The sequence below is a fragment of the Dermacentor variabilis genome, chromosome 6, assembly GCF_050947875.1.
Source record: "Dermacentor variabilis isolate Ectoservices chromosome 6, ASM5094787v1, whole genome shotgun sequence".
In the NCBI taxonomy this organism is placed as follows: Eukaryota; Metazoa; Arthropoda; class Arachnida; order Ixodida; family Ixodidae; genus Dermacentor; species Dermacentor variabilis.
In genome coordinates, this window is record NC_134573.1 from 99,578,342 (window position 1) to 99,601,411 (window position 23,070).

Consider the following 23,070-nt stretch of genomic DNA (forward strand, 5'->3'; position numbering starts at 1 on the left):
ACGTCTTCCAGACGGCTCGAAACACGTTCCATTACTTGGACTCGAAGCTGCCTCGGTTGTCTCATTAGCTGTCTACGTAGACTGTCTCGGATGCTGGCCAGAAGTGGAACACACCCCAAGTTTCACCCGTGCTTCAGCAGGAAGTTGCCGGCCATCGACGAAACCGCGACCGAAAACTGTCCGCTCCCAGTTTTGGGCCAACAGAAGAAATAGAAAATACGAACGCCCTGGTAGTGACTGGAAACGCATACACTTCCTGGTTTCCGCCTGAAAGCCCCTGCTCAAGCCTCGAACTATAGCACCGGTCATCGCCATAGTACGCTCTAAGCATATGCCACCGTCAGTACGTTCAAACGGCATGTCTAGCGCGTCCGAGGACTTTGCAGCCTATATGAAACAAACATGAAGATGTGTCGACATCTTCATACTTCAGTGAGGCAGTCGTCCCATTTAGTGCACCTTTGCATTCTACAGCCCAGCTGTTTTGCGGACCCTGTCGGAGTTCGCTAAAACTATCACCAACAGCAATGGCTGTCGTCGTTTTCTTCCACAGCTGGCTCGTCGACGCCTCTCGGCTCTAGCGCGTGAGAAAATTTCGAAATTGAAGTACCAGGTTGCATACCGTAAATCTTCAATAAAGCAGATAACGAAATAATGCAAACGTTTATCTATTTCTAAAGCAAATGCCAGTTAATTGTATACGACAAGTACAAATGGGCAGGTCTCGTCTCGCCGCCACCTTCGGGACCTCGAAATAACCCTTTCTAGGATTTCTCTTACGGTATAATATACGGTATCCGCGGCTAGCCACAAGACGCCGTTTTGTTCTTAACGAATTCATTATTACAGCCGCCCGGCAGCCGCGCGGGACTCCTACGTATCCCAATTTCGTTAGAGAGCGCCAAGTCCCCAACACCACGCCGTAATTGACTGCGCCTACTCGAGCGCCCTTCCATCTCGGGCGTGGGCGAACCGTGCACGTTGGGACGTCGCCGGAAGGAGCCTTGCACGGTGCTCGCGGCAAAAAGAAAATCGAAAGCTCGAGCAGCCAGCTGTGACGCGGAGCGAGCTTTGCATATCGACTCGGAGATCTCCGCACGGGCCAAGCCGCCCATGCAAGGGCCCCCAATCGCGAAACCTTATCGCCTCGCGCACGCCCGCTCGTACTCCTTACGGGAGGTTACGGCGGCGCGAGTGAATGCGGTGCGTGGCGCAGACAAAACCACTGTTGCCAGGCGGGACTGCGCCGACCTTTGGACTGCAGCCGCGCCAGCAGTTTCCGTGGCGCGCCTCGAAGTCGCCGGATGGATGCGAGGCCTCTTATCGGCGCCAGACGCATAATACGCGGGCTCGCGCAGTAAGAGTGTAGTTAAATGCAAATCAGCCCTCTGTGCGGGGCGCGCTAACGAAGATCGCTGCCAGCGGGTCAATAATGCCCGGTGTACACTACTCGAGATTTACGGTGCAGACACGCTTTGCGAGATGGTTGCGTTAGGTATGACCAGACTGCCTTGAAGTTTACCGAGGAACGCTGCACGGCGTTCTTTTATTAATTTCAATTCGAAAAGCAACAACACCGAAAGAAAAGAGAAACAGAAATGCTCACCCTGCTCCTCGGCATTGCAGCGTCTTTAGATGCTGACGACATCGCGGCAAACCTACACGCCTTTCTTTCCTCGCCAATGTTGCCTAATGTACTACATATTACAATTGCCTTTACTCGCAAAGGAACTTGGCGCATTCAAATTAGTTTTAGAAAGTATTTCCGTCCGTTCGTGTAACACGTTAATTCGCAATTATATAGAGACATGCCTTATACGCATCTACACTTTTTGGCCTCAGGGTAAAAGCAGTTACTCTTGTCGTCGGCGCTGTGTATTGGCGCTGCTATCCCCAACTCTCGTGTGCAGTTATCCTGCTGCGAGGTATTGCTTCCAGCATAGGCCAGTGACCGCAGTGTTAGCGTAAAGGGGATGTTACGCAACGGCGGCGGCAGCCTTTATATTATTGCAGCAGACTGCACACATATTTCGCTGTTTTGCCCCAGAAGTTTGCCCCAGTTTTGCCCCAGAAGTCGGTTTTCCGCAGACATCCGGTATCTCAATTGAACAGAAGCTACGTTCACGTCCCGGTCCGATATTCGCGGTGGTCAGTACGTGCTTACTGCCCGGTGTACGGTACATGGCGATGGTCAGTATACCGTACTTTCTTTACGGTATACTGTACACTACTGCTGAGACCATCGCTTTCCGTCGCGCTGAACCAGTTCGACTTCCAGCCTCTGTCGGAAGTAAGAATTCTGAAACACCGACGTGACTTAACACCGCATCAGAAGGCAGTGCAAGCGCTACTGCGCTCCTTGAGATCGACTGGCCTTTGTGAACGCCCGTATGGTATGGTATGAAGAACTTTATTTAGGTCCTGAGGGATCAGTCTGGGACTGATGCGGGCCGCTCCCACGTCGGTGATAGGAGCACATTTTTTGTTACCTGTTCCTGTTCCTGTTTTCTTCCTTTTCTTTCTCTTTATATTCTTTTTTTCGATTCTTTTTCTCCCTCCCTGCTCTCTTTAGAACTCCTATATAGCCCACCCTAGTGCAAGGTAGCGAACTGGAAACTCGCCCGTGGTTAACCTCCCTGCCTTCCCACTCTCTCTCTCTCTCGTTATCTCTCTCGTTATCTCTACTACTGTATGCTACTACCGTTCTCTTTACTATTGTATAATTACGGCTTGATCATTTTTAACATTCGCGGAATTTTTAAAAATTGCGTGTTGCGGACAACATAATTCTATTCGTTTAGCTGGATTATTCAGAGAGATTGCACAATAAATCGAAACACATCTTCAAATAATGGAAAGAATCCTAATTATCTTCTTACACAATTATTTTAAGGAACTCGCACACTGCAATTAAAGAATTGTAAGCGGTTAGCTTGCAAGGCGCATTCACTTAGAATAAATTTCCAGAATAACGCTAGTTTGGAGATGTCTGCCATCAAACTGGCCGTAAAAATGCAGTGTTGTTGTACTTACTTTCTTAACAAAACACCCCCCCTATATGCATTGAAGCACAGAATAAAATGGAACACGCATGTATTTCGTCCCGCACTTTGGGAAACAACATCTCGAAACTGGTTTCATCCTGATTATTCGTTTCAAGCGGATACGTCGTGCAAACTAACCTGCTACTAACCTGCTACAATGCATAAATTGCAATTTGTGTCATACTTAATTATTCAAGAAGGTGATTGTTGCATTTTTGTTAATTAGTTTAATATGTTTTGTAATTTCGCATGCTAGTAATATCTGCCCCCTTCGAATAATCCAACTCAACATGAAGTATGCTATCTGTCGCAAGCCATTTTTTTTAATTCTGTAAACGCATAAATACGATGACGCGGCTTAGAATAGCATACTGTACACTATTCCCTGCCCGTCATCTCAACACAGTAGCAAAGTTCGGGCGTTATCTTGGCGCTCTTCTAGATGATGGTGAAAAACTTTATTTATCCCTATTTAAAGGGAAGGGGGCAATGGAATAGAGGGTGGGTGGAGGAACTACTTGAAGTAGGCCTCCTTTATGCTCTCAGCCCTCTCCAGGATGGCCTCCTAAAGATCGGGCCTGGAGCTGCACAAGGCAGCCCCCCACTGCTCATCACTAGCTATTAATTGCTTGAGGAAAGGGTGAAGGGGGTGCTTAGGGTAGATCCACATGATGTGGTTTAAGTCTGCTTTGGGAGAGACACAGAATTTACAAGAGGGAGAAAGGTAAATGGCGGGATGAATGCGCTGGAGGACGGAAGGAGATGGAAAGGTGCGAGTCTGCAGCTGTCGCCACAGAACTTCACACCTACGCGGGGATTTGCTCATGAGTGGCGGAAAGGTTAAGCGGTCTAATCGGTAGTGTGTGCAGATGTCGTGGTAGCTAATAAGCCGATCCCGCGCTGTAAACGGCTTCTAGAGATTTGCCCACGGTACCTCAGCGTCAAGTCAAGACACAGGCGGCTCGCCGTTTCAGTGGCTTCGATTGGTTGCCTTGACTTTAGACATCCTACACTGTTCTTCGTTCCCGATAACTTGCGCCTTGAAACAACTGAAACACTCGTTGAAGAATACAATCGCAAGAAAGTGCCAGAACGCTCATATGCTTGCTCCTAGGCTCCTGAACGCATCCTTAGCGGTCGGCCTTGAGAACCCTCAGCGGGGCTGGAGAAACAACAGAGTTTGAGTTTAGATTTCTGATTTCCAGGCCGCAGGGAGGCACCCAGTTTAATAGTGTTTCTTGGCGGCACGCCGCGGATCCGCCGTGAGAAGGCGACTCATCAACGGCCGAGAGTTCAACGGACCGAGTTAGGTAACACCGCCAATGAAAGCGTCAGGCCTTCGAAACGAGCATTCGAAACGAACAAAACAAAGAACGATGTTGCCGCGCTAGTCACGCAGACTGGCACCATCGCCAACTAATGCAATGTGCACGACCCTTGGTTATTAGTTGCAGTGTTCCAGCAGGCAGCGCTCACCGCCCTTGGAGGTAACAAAGTTTGATTGAGGACTCAAATAGCGATAATATGTCTATTTTTGCTTGCAATTGGAAATCTCCGACAATCCCCGTGTTTACTGTATCCTCTAGAGGGGTTTGGCACAACAGCAAATAAATAAACCCAAGCCTACAGGCAATACAGAAACTGGGCGAACATGGTTGTCTATCGGGAAAGGGCTGGACAACCGAAATATTCTTTAGCTTCAATTTGCGGACTTCTGCAGAAGTGACTTGCAAAAAAACAAAAAAGAAATGTGCCGTATGCAGAGCCAGCGTTGCACCTCCATACCCCACATTATGGAACACTGCTGGCACCTATAAATCCGATTCATGTCTTTCCATTGCGGAGGATAAGTCGAATGCACTTTCGGCAAGTGACATGGCAGACACACAACAATAATGCAATACTGAATTTCATAGAGAGCCCTCAGAAATGTTAAAGCAGCAGTTTTACCGTAACCGGATGTCCACGTCCCATATACGCGTAAGAGGCCGGTGGAGGAAGAAATATTGGACTCGACATAGCACACGGACTCGTTCCTTGTCGAGTCCTTAAACTGAAGTGTTCAGCGTGCAGAAACTGAAAAGATGCGATATAAAAGATGACGTAGTGGAGGACTCTGCGTTAATTTTCACCATTCGGATTTCCCTAGCGTGCACATAGAGTGTTTTTTTTTTTTTGCATATCGCAGGCGGGAATCGAACTCGGGACCTCGTGCTCAGCAGCAAAACATTGCAGCCCCTGAGCCACGACGGTGGTTCCATCTCTAGAAGATATTGCGTTCCAATACTTGGCGCTGCTAACTAATTGTTTCGCACCATTGCCAAATCCGTCATGTATTTCAGCTAAGCCTTCTTTTTCTACTTTACTTTCGGAATATGGAAAACCATGCTTGTTATACTAGCAGTACAGACTGTCCGAAGAAGTAACTGGGGAGTGAAAATTGCGGTCTTAAAGTTTGAAACTCTACTTACGGCGGGGCAAGTGTATTACTACGGGAGACGCTGAAAATGTCCACCACATGTCTGCACGTCACGATGCACATTTTTTTGGACACTCGCTGAGGTATTGCTGGAGTTATCTGTGCAGTGTGGTGCCTGTTGCTCTCGCAGTACATGGCGATATAGTTTTCGTGAGCCCGTCCTCTGAGTGAACCCCGCGGACGTTATTGGACGAACCACAGGGTGCGAACTATCACATCGCACGTAAAACAGAGATTCCAGTAAGAGTTACTGTCCTATTTTTGTTCATTTTCTCCCAGTACAGTTACTTTTCGAACACCCCATATATACTTATATATAAGGGTCTCACATCTACCCCATAGCCGTACTTTATTACAAACAAAGCGCTAAACAGCGGAGACACAAGTTGCCCATTTACACGCTGGCGCTGGGGCCCAAATATGCTTTTTCCAATCCTGGAAAGGCTGCGTCGTCGCTTGCGTGTGTCCTCGTTCCGTTCGCGCATTATTTATATTGAATCTGTTCCGACTTGCCCAACTCGCAGTTGTCGTACAGTACCATATTTATGATTATAGCGAACCTGTCACCCACCGTGATTGCATAGTGGCTACGGTGTTGGGCTGCTAAGCACGACGTCGCGGGATCAAATCCCAATCACGGCGGCCGTATTTCGATGGGGGAGAAATGCGTAAACACCCGTGTACTTAGCTTTAGGTGCACGTTAAAGAACCCCAGGTGGTCCAAGTTTCTGGAGTCCCCCACTACGGCGTGCTTTGAAAATCATAAAGTGGTTTTGGCACGTAAAACCCCAAAATCTTTTAACAGCGAAGCTGTTTATGCGGATCCTGTGCCGTGGTTGCCGGATTTCATTAAAGCTATCATCATCAGCAATGGCTCGAGCGTCATCGTCTTCTTCACAGCTGGTTCCCTTGCCGCTCGTCATTCCAGCGTAGAATTTCGCTTCTCTTCTGTCGTCGTAACGGGGAGGCCGCGTTTACGGGTGTATGAGCCATTGCTTAACGGGGTGTGAGCCATTCATTGGCGTACGTGACAGGCAGCTTTAATTTACAGTGAAGCTGTTTATGTGGACCCTGTGCCGTCTTTGTTGGACTTCGCTAAAAAGGGGCCACGTGACCTAGCGGTAGATGAAACGAAGAGCTCCACGGATGGAAAGGGTTTGGATTGACCCCTTTCCCTGTGTGAGAACGGTATCTTATACTCTAATCTTATATACTGTTGTCGCGCGGTGCATATTCGGCGATCGAGCCAGATCGGCATCGAATTTATCGACGATTGATTCGACCCTGCCGCGAAAGAAACAATCGTTATGTTGGCAGTTTGCGGCCAACGAACAGCGCCCCGCGATTGAAATCAATCCGGCCAATCTGCCAAACCTTGATCGCATTACTGGCGCGCAAGAAAGGGGCGGAGCAACTTGCACGCGAAAGAAAAGCGCGGCAGAACGTGCACATAAATCTCAAGCGCAAAAAAAAAAAAGAACGACACTGGGAGAACCGCAATAAAAAGAAAGCACTGCTAAAGCATGGTCACCTCACGAAGCACGCAGAAGCTCAACTGAGGGGAAAGAACGGTGAAACAAAAGATTTACAATATACACTGCTTGCTAAGTTTGACTTGCATGGTGTAACACTCGGTGTAACTTAGACAGCTTCGCTGTTACACCATCTTCACGTATACTGGAAGGTGCGGTGACTTTCTTGTTCGACTTATATTACCAAAATACGCGTAACATCTTTGTTTGTTTCGTTTCGAAGGCTCTCGGCTTGACCCTTCCAACGGCAGCGTTACCTAAGTCCCTCAAGCTATCTCCAGTAAAATAAAAAAAAATAGATAGACAACAAACACCATGCTGCCAGCCTAAGAATCGAATTAAATGTCACAACAGAGTGGCACTGTGCCGTTCGTACGTATATATATATATATATATATATATATATATATATGGGCTAATGAAACACAACGCGTAACTTATGTGTACGGCCATCCACCCGAACTTGAAGCTAGAATACGCCAACGAAATGGCTGTAAGGAACCGCAGGGATATTAACTGTGGTCATATCGGTTGGGGCTACTATGCAGATATATATATATATATATATATATATATATTGTAAGTGGGTCACATTGGTGGTTCCACATTGTATATACCTAGAGCATTTACGCGTTCTAAATGCACTTAAATGGGGAGATCACGGTTTAGCCTCGAGATTGGGCTTCCGCTAAGATTTCCATATTTTATCGCTTCTTGTGGTCCCTTGAAAGGAAACCACGACCGAATAAACTAGCGAAAGGCGCTTTGGGTGATAAAGGTGAGTCTATACTTACCTTATACACGGTGTACAGCACCAGCACACTCAATCCATTTTGTTTTGAACAACAGTTGTGTTGCGAGAATCAGGCGTACGTGTGATAACCTTTATTTATCTCATAAAATCGCAGATGCATACTTTTCTTTAAAAATAACAGCCGTCGTTACATATAAGTCAGCAATCTGTACTGGGCGCTTTTCACTTTCTTTCTTTCTTTTCTTTATTGCAATTAAACGCCGTTCTTCTTAGCAGGCTATAATAAGAATAAATATCTCACTACCAAAGTAAACATTGTGCCTGCATCTTACACAACAAGCTTGATCAAAATGGACGAGCATTGGACATGTTACAGTAAACATATCCACAGAACACTCCGCGTTAGCCTAGCTTTCATGTGCTCGACCTTAGTAGTCTCGTCTCATCACTAATAATTTTAAGCTGTAATTCATCACGAATAATTTTAACGAAATTCAATATTCATGGATACCTTCGACTATTCGTCAGCTTAAAGGCAGAACCCGACTTTTGTCTGCTATTCAGCAACAACAAAACAAAAACTTTTAGCTGCGGGAACATTGGTCAAGACAACTGATAAAATCCGCTTTATGAGACGCAACTATTTACCATTCGCAATGTTCTCAAAAATGTGCGGAATGAATCTACGACCCTTCCTGTTATCTTGCGCAGGCAATGCCGAGTTACGCCCTTACTCATCAAATTAGAAGCGCCACAAAGAATCAACACAATGGCAACCGCAAAGAAATATTAAACGCTATCCAGCCTCTTCGTTAGGAAGAGGCGGATAGGTTGCCCTCGTAGTCACCCAAGTGAGAGTAAGATCGCCGAAGGAATGCTTGGGCGATCTTACTCTCACTTTGGTCACAATGACGGTAACCTTAACAGTGACCGTGAGCGCTAGTGTAAGCTATCGGCTCGCGTCTCGTCAACTGTGAGGAAACTTTCCGTTGCGTCTTCGTTCATGCACAGTGCGACGCTTCCCTCAAGTTGCAGTTGCGCGGAACGAAATTATGATAGTTTGTGCCCACGGCACAAGTAGTGGCTAACCGCTGACACCGCTAGGCTGAATGGCTAACCGAAACTACCGAAACGTTCGTGGTCATTATTACCCAAACCATTCATCTCTTGTAAGAGAAAAAGGGAATCTGCATCGTTTCGTCTCAGTCGCTCGCTTTCTGAAGCTCATTTCCAGTCTTGCTAGAACCGAGACAAAGCCGTTGCTCACAACCATGGTAAATGCAGAATACACCTGGGCGCCAACCCATCAGCAACTTGTTTTCGCGGAGTGAAGCTTTTATCATAGCAGAGGGAGTATAAATTCACCCCTTCAGACTGGGTCGGCGGATGGTCTGCTGCAATGTCCTCATGCGCATGCGAGAACCCAATGCGACAACAATACATCCACACAGCAAGAACGACAGCGGTGTAAGCAACCTCATAACCCCCTGTTCGTCTCATTAAATACAATTTTGGGTCAACTCCATTGTCTCTGCTCCACTTCGCTCCACATTCGACACGGCTTGACACAGTCCTTTCGTTTTCTTGCAAAGCACTGATCTGTCATCGTCACGCAGCACTGACGATTGGGGAACAAGAAAAAAATACTGACACTCTCCGACATTCGCAAGCGAAAGCTCAACACTGCGTGGAGCTCACATGGATGCGCATGCAATGCTCATGCTGTGAAACCAGGTCCCCTAACACTCGCGAGGGAGGTTGGGGGAGGCTGCAAACACGGAACTCTCGCTGGCAGCCGCCGTTCTCTGTCCTGGCCTCACAAGGAGAAGAACTTGACGAGTGCCTCGTAGAGCACTTTCGGATGCACTCCCGGCTCGGCCGTGTAACGCACGCCGCGTATGACGCCGTCGTTCTTGTGGAAGCCGAACTCGCCCACGATGGCGCCCTCTGGCGTGCGCTCCTCGTAGCGAAACTTGCGCAGGCTTCCGCCGGTGTCCACCGTGTAGCCGAGGCGGTAGCTGCTGCCGCTGCCGGCAGGTTCGGTCAGGTTCTGGCCGCTGCCGTTGTAGTCCATGAACTCGTCCAGCAGGTGGAAGGTGGACGAGGCCGAGCCTTCCAGGGCTCCGCCGGTGTCCGGCTTCGAGGTGGAGGAGGAGGTTGGCGACCGCGTGGTGGCGCCCGCGCTGTTGGTGCTGGTTGTGGTGCTGATGGCGATGACGCTGCTCACGGTGCTGACGACGGCTCGCGAGGCGACGGGCAAAGCGGAGTGCTGCTGTTGCAGCTGCTGCAGGTCCTGCGGCAGCTCCGAGAGCGGCGCCACTCCTACGGGGGCGCAATGCAGGAGGGCGGCACTCAGGAGAAGCACCGCCAACAGCGCGGGCCAGCACGCCTGCATCATGAGGAAAAACGAACATGATATGCGATTTACTGGGTGCCACGATTTCTCGACGAGCCTTGCGCATCAAGCATACACAACGGGCCTTTGTATGCGCTTATGTATCTCGTCAGTGTAACTAAATGTCTAGCTGTGAGTCAACGCCCGTGTTGTCTGTGTCTGTTGTCCTTCATTCCTTTAGCGCTGTTTGATTTCGGCGATGTTAGCCCACAAACGCGCCCGACTGGCTGATTGCTCCAGGAAACAGGAATCACTTTTGCTAGCAGTGGCAGCTAAGCACATTTAACTCCAGGTCGTTTTCCTAAACTGCCTGGCGTCTTATTGTGTCTTCTTGTGTGCAAATATTAATGAGATTCGATGATGTCCAGCAGTCTACGCATTAGAAGAAACTTTGCTTTTACGATGTATCTCGAATCTTGAAAAGATGTTGCACTTATCTATAGGTCAAGCGATCGCGATCGCACTCTACCGAAATCGTCGCGCTCGAGCTTATGTCGCGTGTTATGCGTAGAACAGCCCGAGCAGCGTCTCGCCATAACGGAGTTCCTGCAAAACCGATGAATTTGCGTTGCTTCGGCGGAACGTTTCAAAGCTGAAAAGCACTTCATAAAAGTAGGATGCCGTTGCATAGCTCAAGGACGTATTGTACTATACATGAGCAAGATGTGTCCGATTCGGCTTGAGTTCGATTTCTGAGTCTGGACTCAGACATACCGCAAAGGGCGCGATCTAAAATGTCAAAGAAAGAGCATATCATATTAAGTTGAAGCAAGTAAAGCGAAGCGATTTAATTCAATGAGCTCTTAGTTCGGGAAACATTAGTCCAAGTGGTCGCGGTTTTCGCTTTTAAACCCTCTTCCTTAGTGATTGTCCAATGACCATTCGTGTGACCAACGAAAACGAAAGAACGTAGATTCTCGAATACGCGTCTGGCTTAGCACAATGCTCATTAAGGGGACCGTGAAAAACTCGCGTGAAAACATTTTTCGCCCGGCCAACCAGTCCCCACGTGGGAGCGGCCGTAGCTTTGCCCAAGGGCAAGGCTTCCCGGGACCTCGTAAATAAAGTTATTTGTCTGTCTGTCTATACGACGCCTCCGCATACGCAATTTTCCTTAAAGAGCCAGATCTGAAGACAAGGACTTAAAAATAATTTTCCTGGACAAGAAATAGCCCGATACAGGAGCTGTTAAATGCCGTTGTGGACTTTCTGCAGTGTGTCCGATATTTCGAGTCAGCAAGGATAACAAGATTTGAACATCAAATGTGTACTCCTCTAATGCAAGAACTCTTTCGCCTTTGCGTTGAGTTGCGTAAAAAAATATTTTCACCATACAACAAAACGAGGTACTCTTCAACTTGAAGCAAGCAGAGAGGTCGTTCTTCTATACAGCATCCGATTCTTCTGCGCCAGTGAAAAATTTTGTTTTACCGCCATCTTGGCGTTGGTTAAGGCAAACTTTGACGCTACATTATGCAACAAGCCCCCGTGTCATTTAGTGCTCTCGCGAGGTGCAGTAGTGGACGGATTGGCTCAAAGACACGGAGTCCGCATTTTCGGTGAAATGCGCATCAGCGCCCGTTGCAAATGGAGCCAAGGCAGCTTTCAAGGCCAGTGGCCGAAGTGCAGTTCATGTGGCTACACTTTGCTTATTTTCTTGCGCGATTTCCCAGTGTCTCAGAAGGCGGCAAACACCCGCCACACTGGCTAACTGGCTACGGCGCTCATGTTGCTGAGCACGTTGTTTCCGCATCTCGGTGCAAATGTATTTAAGAAAGGCAATACTGAATTGAAATAAAACAAATGGAAACGCTCGTATACGCAGCTACGCACTGACAGAACACGGAGTCGTCAAAGTTAATCTGGAGCCCTGCACTAAGGCGTCCGGCAAAACGCACTGTGCAGCTAAAAGGACATTAAAGCCGCGAAACTGGTCGCGTGTACTACAATGAAAAAAAAAAAATACCATCTCCAATGTAGTTTTACCTTCTTCTAGTCGTATTTCAGCGGCCCCTTCGCTCAGACAAAACGCGAACGGGCACTAAAATAATGTTCAAGAGGAAATTATTCCTCATGTTCAGCAGTATTTGTTCTTACCTTACACTGTGTTTTTCAGAAGGTCGCTTTCTTATTTTTTAAGTTTGAAAGATTATTTAGCATAATCAACGTATACAATTGCAAAGTACACACGTTTGTCCCCCAAAAAATTTGTTAAAGGGTCCCTACCGACTGTTATTAGGAAAAACCACTTCTATGGCAGCTGTTTTCTTTATACTGTAAAATCACATAAAACTAATGTGTAACTAATGATGTGTAGCCGATGGCTATAAAATAGTAATGAAAAGGGGCCTACGCCCATTTCTACATTGACCCCCGTATTCAGAAACACACTTCAGTTTCAAGTCCGTGCTTGATTCATTTAAATGACGCCTGTCGTGAACGCGCGCGCCGAAGGAAGCGCATTGAGTGACTTGGGCACCTTCACGTCGAGCGTCACTTAGATCGACTCAAGCGTGTGATTCAAGTTAAAACGCCTTTCTGAATACGGGGCTAAGAGTCACCTGGATGTTGACGACGAGGGTTTCGCTAAAAGAGTCATTTGCGTTGCCACATGACATATCGGCGTTAACGTCGTCTCTTCCCGCCAGGTTACACGCTAGTCGAACTGCAACTGTCATCGAGAGGTGCGCAGTGGCTGTCGCGTTGTATAGCGTCAAATTTTTTCGGCACAGTGCCACGAGTTGACATCGAGCAGGCAGCGACGAGATAGGACAAACGAATATACGATCGAGTAATCCTACATATGCAGACGCTTCTTCGTCAACCCTCTTCACCAGCGCTGTTTCGAGGAGATCGTAGAAAAAGAAACTCGTCGGCATGCGGAGCGAGAGCCGCTCACATTCAACGTGCAATCGAAAGGGTACTCAACCTTGGACCAGCGGGATAAAGCGACGCTCCTTCCCGCTGTCGAAGCCGATGTAATGCGTAAGTGTTAAAAGGGAACGCCGACTCGCTGAGCCGTGTGTCTCCGTTCGGATATTTCCATTCCTAATGCTTCAATCACGCTCCCCGCGGCCACGCGCTCTAATGCGAGCACGCCGCGCATTCATTTTGCTGTTCCGCGAGTGACGGGCGGGCGTTACGAAATTCGTCCCTGTGACGCGCTCAGAATGCGCACGCGGTCAAAAGCCGTTGCCGCGGCACTGCCTGAGGCGCTGTTCCGCTCGCCGCAATTTGTTTTCACTTCGCGACTCCTTATTAGTTATTGCTCGCTCTCTCTCTCTCTCTCTCTCTCTCTCTCTCTCTCTCTCTCTCTCTCTCTGCAGCGTCTAGCATTCACGACTATTTTTTTGTGTGTGTGGCATGCGTCGATTCCCTTTTCTTCTTTGCTTTTCCGAGCGGTTCAGTTTTCATAACTTCACACTTTAGCATTCTCATTCTGTTTCGTATACAGGATCCGAAACTACCGCAGTGAGCACTATTTCGCGTTATCTTTATGTTTAATGGAAGAGGAGAAGTTGGGTTCCTCGTTGCAGGAGGACATGTAACCTTGCAAAAGTTGCTGCCAACTTCTCCACCCGATCCACAGTTACCAAGCGCGGAGCCCGGTCACGTTCCACGTGGTAACGCAACGGCGTCAGTTAACGTTAGGAAACACTACAATGGCGATGATGGATTTGCAACCGGGGGGGACAACAGGCTGCGCGCGATCCATTCCTCATTGACCCGACACGGCTCACCATTCGCATTGTAGCTATTGCGCGACAAAGGAATTTTCGGACAAACTGCATAACCTATCACATAAACACCCCGTTAGCCTACGCGCTTAATGGCAGAAACTTGGCCTCCATTCAGATATATACAGAGCACTCTGCAAAAAAAAGAAAAAAGAAAAGAGAAAGCAAGTGGCAGAACAGCGCGAAAATAATCGTCGTGTCCGAAAGCGCGCACGGCCGACTCAAGGCCGCAAAACGCGGGCATACATATTCGCACTGGAGGTTTTTTTTTTTTCTCTCTCTCTCTCTCGTTCCTTCCGTAGGCCAAACCGCGGCACGGTTCAATCGAACAGCCACGAGCCAGACGGCTGTTTGGGAGGCCGCACTGACGATCGACTCCGCATGTCACGCCGCTTTATTTTTCATTTTTATTTTCCGTGGCTAGATTCCAAATGCTGTGGCGCCGGCACGTCGACTGCCCCGGCGTGAGAAAGGGGACCTTCCGCGCGGAGGCAAAACGGCATCCGTGCTACCTTGAGCCACCTGAAGAACGTTCCAGAATGTGCACCGAATTGACAGGCAGCGCTGTGTGGCCCGTCTTCGCCTACAAAGGCGAGCAACCGCTTTGCAGGCCGTGTGTTGCACGTCTTTGGACTGGTTACTGCTCCAAAGGCGCGCTTGGGTTTGCGCCACCTGATGCGCGCATTTCTGTGGACACCCGCGTATTTCGTACAAACGGAATGTTGCTTTCTTATTTTTCGTCGCTGGCATTGTGCACTAATGAAGATAGCAGCAAAAATTAAAATTAAATTATGGGGTTTTACGTGTCAAAACCCCAATCTGATTATGAGGCACGCCGTAGTGGGGGACTCGGGAAAATTTCGACCACCTAGTGTTCTTTGACTGGCACCTAAATGTAAGTACACGGGTGTTTTCTCCCCATCGAAATATGGCCGCCGTGGCCGGGATTCGATCCCACGGCCTTGTACTTAGCAGCCTAACATCATAGCCACTAAACAACCACGGCGGGTGAAGGTATTAGCAAAGCCAGTGTCATCTTACGTGCACTCTTGACCAGCTTGCCCCTTGTCACCCTTACTCCCCGCCCCAAGCGGCCTTGGCTTCCTTGCACTTTCTTTTGTTTGTTTCTTTGAGGAGGATTGTAAAATGGACAAGTTGTTTCTAATTCACGTAAAGAAGGGCAGGGCCAGAACCTACACAGGGCGAAATAAACGCCACAGAGCTACCGAAAAGACCACTTTGAGCTAACAGGTTCATTCCTGACTCTATTCATATGATATCGTCGTGAGTGGTGTGGCTGGTACCTTCTTCAGCCCTATTTCCACCTCTCTAGCAAACCAAAGAAGCAGGTAACTGTGCGACCTATAGTATATCTGTTATTTGTTCCTTCTTTCACCTTTTGTTCCCTTTACCCCTTTCCCCTGTACAGGGTAGCCAGCCGGTACTTACAGTGGCTAACCTGTTTGTCTTTCCTTTGTTCTCTATCTATCTATCTATCTATCTATCTATCTATCTATCTATCTATCTATCTATCTATCTATCTATCTATCTATCTATCTATCTATCTATCTATCATTTCACGTGTGCAGCCGGCCTTCGCAATTTGACTGAATGATTTCGTGTGATCAGCATGCTACGCATCTCAAAGGGACATCTTTTCATAACTTCCGACTATGCGCAATCAGCAGCAAATGCCCGGATTTAAGCTCATATTCGGCGTTGACGACCTTCGACTAATGCCCCTGCGCTAACACCATCTGTTCACGTTTCATTATCATCGTCATCAGCTCATTTCATGCATGGACTAAAGATCGACGACCTCTCGCAGCGATCACCGATTGCCCCTGTCTCTCTTCAGCCGACTTCACTCCCTATGCATGCGATTTGTATATCATTACACCTTATATTAGTCTCTGCCATTCACGGATGTGCTTCCCTTACTTTGGTGTCATTCTACAAGAAACCGTCGTTTATCTGCACTTCGCGCGCGCAGGCTGCGTAACCTCCCTTATGTCGCTTAAGGCTTGTGTTCGGGCTAGTTGAGATAGCATGTGTGTATCGGCGTGGCATCGCTTTGGGAGACAATACGAAAGAAAAAAAAACGCCTCTAACTTATTCACTTCATGACGAAACGCGCGAGAAATTCGACGCATGCGAATTTCCCGCCCACGCTCAGGAAAGAATCCGCAGAATACAAAAATGCAACAAAGGGCGGGAAACGAAGGATGACTGACTGTTTAACAAGAGTTGTCCCTCTGTAGTGTAAACTACAGAATGTGCTGCACACCCGTTGATTCTCTAATCCGTTCTGCATTGTTTCCGTGGTTTAGCGTTATACGCCAACCATTCCCCGTTCTATGGCTGGTCCATAGTTTCTTCCGAAGTGCCATTGACGTCCTTCAAGTTGCAGAACGACCGGTTAGTTCTGATGCGTAGAATAACTGTCCAGTTGTGCTAGTATAACCCCCTCCTCCCCTGCCGCGACATCGACTCTGCTATAAACGATTAGAACCGTGGCCTCACGTATAGTTATGCCAGTCGCTGGTATTGCCAAGGCGTGTGGAAGAATCTAGTTCAAGGTTAGCTGAGCTATAATTTCTACAATCTTCAAATGAAACTCTCCGGGGAAGTCCCCGAGAGGCTGTGGTTTACCACAAGGAAGCGTTTAAAATTCTTCAAGCGCTCGGTAACGATGATCACGCTTCATCGGGAGCTTGCTCTGGGGCCTTCCCCCAGTGTCCGACTGGAACTGATATTTCCTAATGGGATTCTCACCGCATTTAATCACCGTGCAACCGATGCTGAAGGTCGCTGCGTCAGTGACAACTGTTCGGACATTCATGTGCCTATATTATACGAAGCCGGCCAAAAAGCAGTGTGGTCCTTTGTGAGATTGTTCTTCATCATTGCGTACGCTTATGACTTTTATCTATCTATCTATCTATCTATCTATCTATCTATCTATCTATCTATCTATCTATCTATCTATCTATCTATCTATCTATCTATCTATCTATCTATCTATCTATCTATCTATCTATCTATCTATCTATCTATCTATCTATCTATCTATCTATCTATCTATCTATCTATCTATCATTGAGTAATTGTATAACGTGAGGCAACGAGACACAAAGGCGCAAACCAGCGCTTCTGTGTGCCCTCTTTCATCTTGTCTCCGCGTTCCGGCACTCTGTATTCCCAATGATCAAATACCAATTAGCCCAAGAATCCATCCAGCTGCTTGTCCCGTATACCTGAAGATAAATGCGTTAGGACGGACGAAAAAACAAAGAACAAATACAAACAAACCTGCAAATACGTATATTGTTGTCGTTCATGAGACGGGAAACGGAAGCCGAATTCACAAAGTTTTTCGTTCGTACGTGCTGTTTATCAGTGGCTGATAACCTTCGCTAATAATATGTCCCACCTCACTATTAGCTGGCACGAATGCTTTTAGCGTAAGAACAATTTTGCGAATGCGGGCCCTGATTTGTAAAAAAAACTTTGCAAGTACGGAATTAAAGCTGTATTTCCGTCAAAGATATTGTCTTTCGGGAGCATCAAGGACGCCAGCACAAATCATTGGCAAACATGTGACAGCCGCTAATATAAACCAGAACGTCAAGTAAGGGCACTCCACGTCGTCTGTGACGTCGTCTTCTTAAAGCAGTTATGCCTTAATGAAACATCGTCTAATACCGCTGCGAACGTCACAACAAAAGAAAACATGAAATAAAATGTCAAGGACGAGACACACAAGGATTTCTCTTCGATAATTTTTCGGGGATATTACGCATCAAAAGCAGAATCTCGTCGTGAGGCATGTCGTGTAGCCGGGGACTTCGGATGATGTCGGCCAGGAGGGTGATTCCTAACGTGCACGTGAATGTAAGCGCACGAGTATTTTTCTTGTTTTCGTTTCGCCCCCATCGTAATGAGACCACTATAACGGCTGGTATCAAACCCAGGACCTCGAGAAGGATGTCTCTTGAATCTACGGCAGCTAACAAAGCTTGGGTTACATTTGATGCAGGCTTATGTTTAGACCGCGCTTCAGTGGGCACGTTGGACACGTCAGTATTCATGGTAAGGGGACGTTTATTCTCTTCCTCTACAGTTGTGCAAGAGCTGAACGTGTGGAGCACGCGATTGAAATTGCGACGGGAGCGAGGCTTCAAACGCTTACGCGGCGCTGACTTGCTTTTCAGCGAACGCTAAAGGTGGTCGCTGTGGTCCAAATCTATCCGGAGTTCTCCAGTGCGGCTTCACTCGTAGAAGAGTCGCATATTTTGAAAGCAGCAACCCGTAACTAATCATTACCATCAAAAAGATTTGCAGTTGACACTTCGTAAACGAACGCTGCCGCGACTGCCGTGGTAACCGTGTCGACCGCCGAGTCTCGCTGTGTGCCTCCCGTGCGCGAAACGAATTTTTTTTCGTGCCTAGACGCGATTCACTCGGTAATTGAGGCCCCCTCGCCACACGCGTGGCTTGGTCGAACACAGGACTTCCCACGCAAGTGCCCCACTGACCGCTACTGCTGCACTCCGAGACCTCTGTAATCCGGCGCTGACTGGGCCACTATCTCGCGAGAACAGCCACAATGCCGCCCGATCGCAGCGGTTCACGCACTCTCGTTTTCGCTTAATCTTGTACTCACGCACGCAGATCAACACACGCCGCATCTTTGCTTTTCATGCTATTCATTCATTTCGTTATTTTGTTTCCTCTTGCATATTCATCTGCCCTCCTACTAGGCCCTTTCCCTTCCCCTTCGCTTGCAGAGTATTATGTAGGCGAGTAGGTCTTCTCCGGCAAACCCATCAGCTCTTAAATAAAGAGCTCTCTCCCTTTCTCTCTTGCGAAAGCCACATTTTTCTCTCCTTGTAAAGAGCTTATATACATATTTATAATCTGCCAACATCACGTACATGCAAGCACACATGCGGACTTTGAAACGAAGCGACTGGACAATGGCAAAGTGGTCGCAAGAAAGAAACCTTAGTTCGGTTTCCACGGCAGAGGGCATTCAAATTCGTAATTTCTCCTCTTCAGCCAACATTTATTAGCTACTCTTTGGCGACTGCATAGGCACGCGCAAACGTAAGCAGTCCTCGGCAGACTATATGGCACAGCGTTACCGCCCTGGTGTCACCATCTACCCTTAAAGGTGCCTTGACACACTTCTCTAACGGACCATTAGAATGGCCTCGTTATTGTAAGACGTCGCTTCACTAATCGACAGCCGAAAAACTTTTTCGAATTCTTCAACACAGGTAGTTATCGAACCAATGTTCGGCTTTCTCTCTCCTTCCGTCTCCCCTTCCGCGCTGAAAGCTGCAAGGGGGCAATGGCAAAGGGCGCAAGGCCCCACTCAAAATATTCTTTTTTTTTATTTGGAGGTGGGACTAATTGAAATTTGGAGGTGGGCAAATGTGAAGTTTGGATGTGGGCCAAATTGGATATCGGGGTAAGCCAACTGAAATTGGGCATATCCCTACGCATATTTAGACAACTCCAGTGGAGTTTCTGCATGCTTTTATTTTTCATTTTGAGATTGCAGACATGCGTGTTTTTTTCATTTATTTACCTCAAAATCAGCTTTTATAGTATTACTGAGAATGTTCTCGCGATCCCAAAATCCCCCAAAAGCTGATGGTGGGCTTCACTGCATGATGACATTGCGACGCAGAAAGTAAGCGATTTTCCACCGTTTTTGACAAGAGGTTGCGAATTCCCTGCCTTATGCAATGCAATGATGTTTGACTCGCACGGCCACAGATGCCGCCTCGTCTTCAGGTCAACGTTTCCTCATTGTGTTCAAGAAGCGCTTCAGTGCCCCTTTTCCAGAGGAAGGTTTAGCTCCAAGCCAAATCAGATTACTCTATACAAACAAACGCAAAACGCTCAAATGCTGTTATGAGACAGCCACTCGACTGATTTAAATTAACTTTGCTCTAGTTAAGAGAAAAATGCGAATTCTAGTGGCTGAGGGGCAGATTTCGATTGAGGGCTTGGAATTTCTCACAAAAATCTCCACAAGTTGGTGTAGAAGCATCCAAGCACAAAGTTTAAAAACTGCTAATTCTGCACCAAGAACAGGTATTGTAGTTATCTGAACAACATCCGTTAAAGCATATAAAGCGGAAAGCTTTTACTACTCAATTTACAGAATACGGGAATTCGTTACATTTTTTTCGAGGGCTTTCCAAAATGCGACTCTCAAATTAGTGGCACATATTTTAGTGCGCGCACACGCGCGCGCGCGCGCGCGTGCGGTATGGAATCGAGAACCTGAGTGTTTAGGTATTGCTGTTGTTCTTCTAAGTTCAAGAATTTATCTAAAAAATTGGCTGTCTACTTTAAAATCTTCTTGCTACAATCACTGGATATTACGTCTCTTCCTTTAAATACAACAAAACTCGTCAAACTTTACGAAGTTATTGGTGAAAGAAACGATTTCTCCGCTCCTATGTATTGAAATAAGAACTCCAGAGATAAAGCTTCCTTTTAACGCCTTTGTGCTGTCAAGCGCACGCGGAGATTAGTTAGCACGTGTAACCGTTCTAACTGGCTCACGTGGTGTAACGCCTTTAGAACTTTTTCTGGGAGGCACTTGTTCGGTTCATTCATCGTCCTACAGCCCGTCGCAGTAGCTTAGCGGCTGTTGGTGTTGCGCTGCTAAGCGCGAGGTCACGGGATCGAATCCCGGCCGCTGCGGCCGCATTTCGATGGGGACGAAATGCAAAAACTCCCGTGTCCGGTGCATTGGTGGCCCGTTAAAGGTCCCCTCGCGGTCAAAATTAATTCGGAGTATCCCACTACGGCGTGCCTCATAATTAAATAATGGTTTTCACGTAAACACCGCGGAATACATCAGCCTACGACAATTTCAAAGCATGGATAGCGCTCGTCACATAAAAAAATGCAAAAGATTAGCAGACGGGAGACAAGCGTAAGGGCTAAAGACGGGAACGAAAATTTTCCCGATGGAATGTCGCCCTCTCCGCAGCTACAAATGCGGAGTGTACAGCGGACGAGCAACCAGTGCCTGGATCGCACGCTTAGAATTATTTATGCAGTCGTGCGGCGTATGTCGTCATAGTGGAACATTGGGCGTTACTCCCTTTCTTTCGCGGCCTCTTTGCATTGCCGAACGAGGAGACATCGAAGAAATGCAAATGGCACTATAATGTTGCATTAATCGCTGTTCAATATTCATCTCCCCTTGCAACGTAACAGTACATCGGAGCTGTCTTTCTGAATAAACACTTATCTCTACTTGTTTTGACGAGTCTTTGACGAAACGAAACCTCTGACGGCTGCTTTCGTTTCGTATTGCGTCACTATTTGTGTTCTTTTTCATGTACCTGGTTCTTGATTTCTTTTCTGCCGCTGCATGCTGTGTGATTCCAGCTTTTCTCTGTAACATGTAAAAATCGCATGATAGAAGTGTTGCGCGGTGGTCTTGTGCGTGACGAACATATACCACTTTATTACGTCTCCATCAGCCCCTGCGGTAGCTTAGCGGCTACGGCGTTGCGCTGCTGAGCGCGAGGCCGCAGGTTGAACGCCGGCCGCGGAGGGCGTATTTCGATGCGAGCGATACTCTCGTGTAATCAGGTTTAAGCGCTCGTTAAAGAACACCAGGTAGTGAAAATTAATTCGGAGTAGCCGTCGTGCCTCATAATGAGATCACGGTTCTCGCACATAGAGACCCAGAAGTTAACTTGTTCAATCATCGTTTTTTTTTTTTTTTGCGTGCCGACCAAACAGCTGCACGTATCGGTTGCTATTGCTTCACACACATTTCATTTTGTATTTCGTTTTTTATCAACGCTTATCTGGCTTTCGTCAACCATTACACCATGCACAAAATCAGAGAGCCGGTTCCGTAGCAGTACTATAAGTTGCGCAGCGGTCATTTCGAAGCAGTGAGACTTTTCCTAACATTTTTTTTTTGTGAAGCACTGAGCGGTTTCTTCGTTGATAACACATTATTGTGTCTGCGTCACCATATTGTGTTTGTGAGAGGAGCTATTCCAAGCGATCGATCAAGGCAGAGGAAACAGAAAAGTTTACTAAACACTGCAACAGTGTCAACCAATGTTGTGCTTACTAGCATCAAATATATCTCTCTCCTTCTCGTGTGCGTCAAATCACATGCTGCGAATGCACAGTGACGTCGTGAACAAGGGCTTTTAAAGACATCCATTCTCTACGCGGCGTTTCGCTATCGCGTATATGGTACTCTTGCACCAACTGCAAACGACAAAGAAATTGTCACCGAAGACTCTGGTCGTATGCCTATAGCGCCTATCTCTCGCATATCAGGCGACCCACCGTCGCGTAATGTAAGGCAAGGTCACCTGGGCAGTACGGAGCAGCATCCCGAAGTCGGCCATGGAAGGACAGCAAGACGCGTTGGCGCCACCGCTATCAGAGACCGAATAGCATCGCAGTGCGCGCGTTACCACACGACGCCCAGCACGCAGTTGTCGCAGCAGAGCAGGTCCTTTGTCTCGACGTCCTTCTGTCCTGGAGGTCCTCGGTCCAGAATATCCTCAGTCCTTGATGTCCTCTGCGGCGATATGGTACGCAACTAGTTGTCGCACTGCGATACCACTACGGGGAGCAGAGCCCCTACTTCGGCGTCGTCAGCTTCCAAGCGGCGACAACTTTCACCGGCCTCTGAGGAAGAGGTCTTTTACGCCCGAACGAGGCTTCGCTGCTTATCAGTCAAACGACGGCAGGAGAGTCAGGCGCGCACTGTCAGGATGATGCTTCTACGTATGTGGACCGTCGAAGTGGGACAGGACGGCAATTAGAACGAGCCCAGCGCTGTGTCCTTGTCAGGGACACACGCCCACGACAGACGACGAACACACTTCTTCACACTCGGAACGCGCACGTAGATGCAAACGGAAGACTGCTCTACGGCCAACACTCGTCGAAGAATGACTGCCGGCACTCGGAACCACGCCCCAGTGAGAAAGCGAAACTCATCCGCGCTACGGCGGCTAGGATATCCGGAGGACACCTGCGGGGGGTGCCGGAGCTTTCTTCTGGAAGTGCGCCGGAGAAGAGGTTGTATCTTGAAAGAGGATGTTGGGGGTATAGAGA

The 23,070-nt window shown here is 47.8% G+C and overlaps 1 protein-coding gene across 2 annotated transcripts in view; it reads right to left on the reverse strand.

The window, feature by feature from the left end:
* Window positions 1-7,925: 7,925 nt before the first annotated feature.
* The window catches only part of LOC142584945 (uncharacterized), a 59,238-nt gene continuing 44,093 nt past the window's right edge, over window positions 7,926-23,070 (reverse strand). For both annotated transcript variants that reach the window (XM_075695310.1, XM_075695309.1), the window contains one exon: window positions 7,926-10,198. In XM_075695310.1, coding sequence (XP_075551425.1) covers window positions 9,626-10,198 — 573 coding nt within the window. In that variant the 3' untranslated portion in view covers window positions 7,926-9,625. The remainder of the gene's footprint in view (window positions 10,199-23,070) is intronic.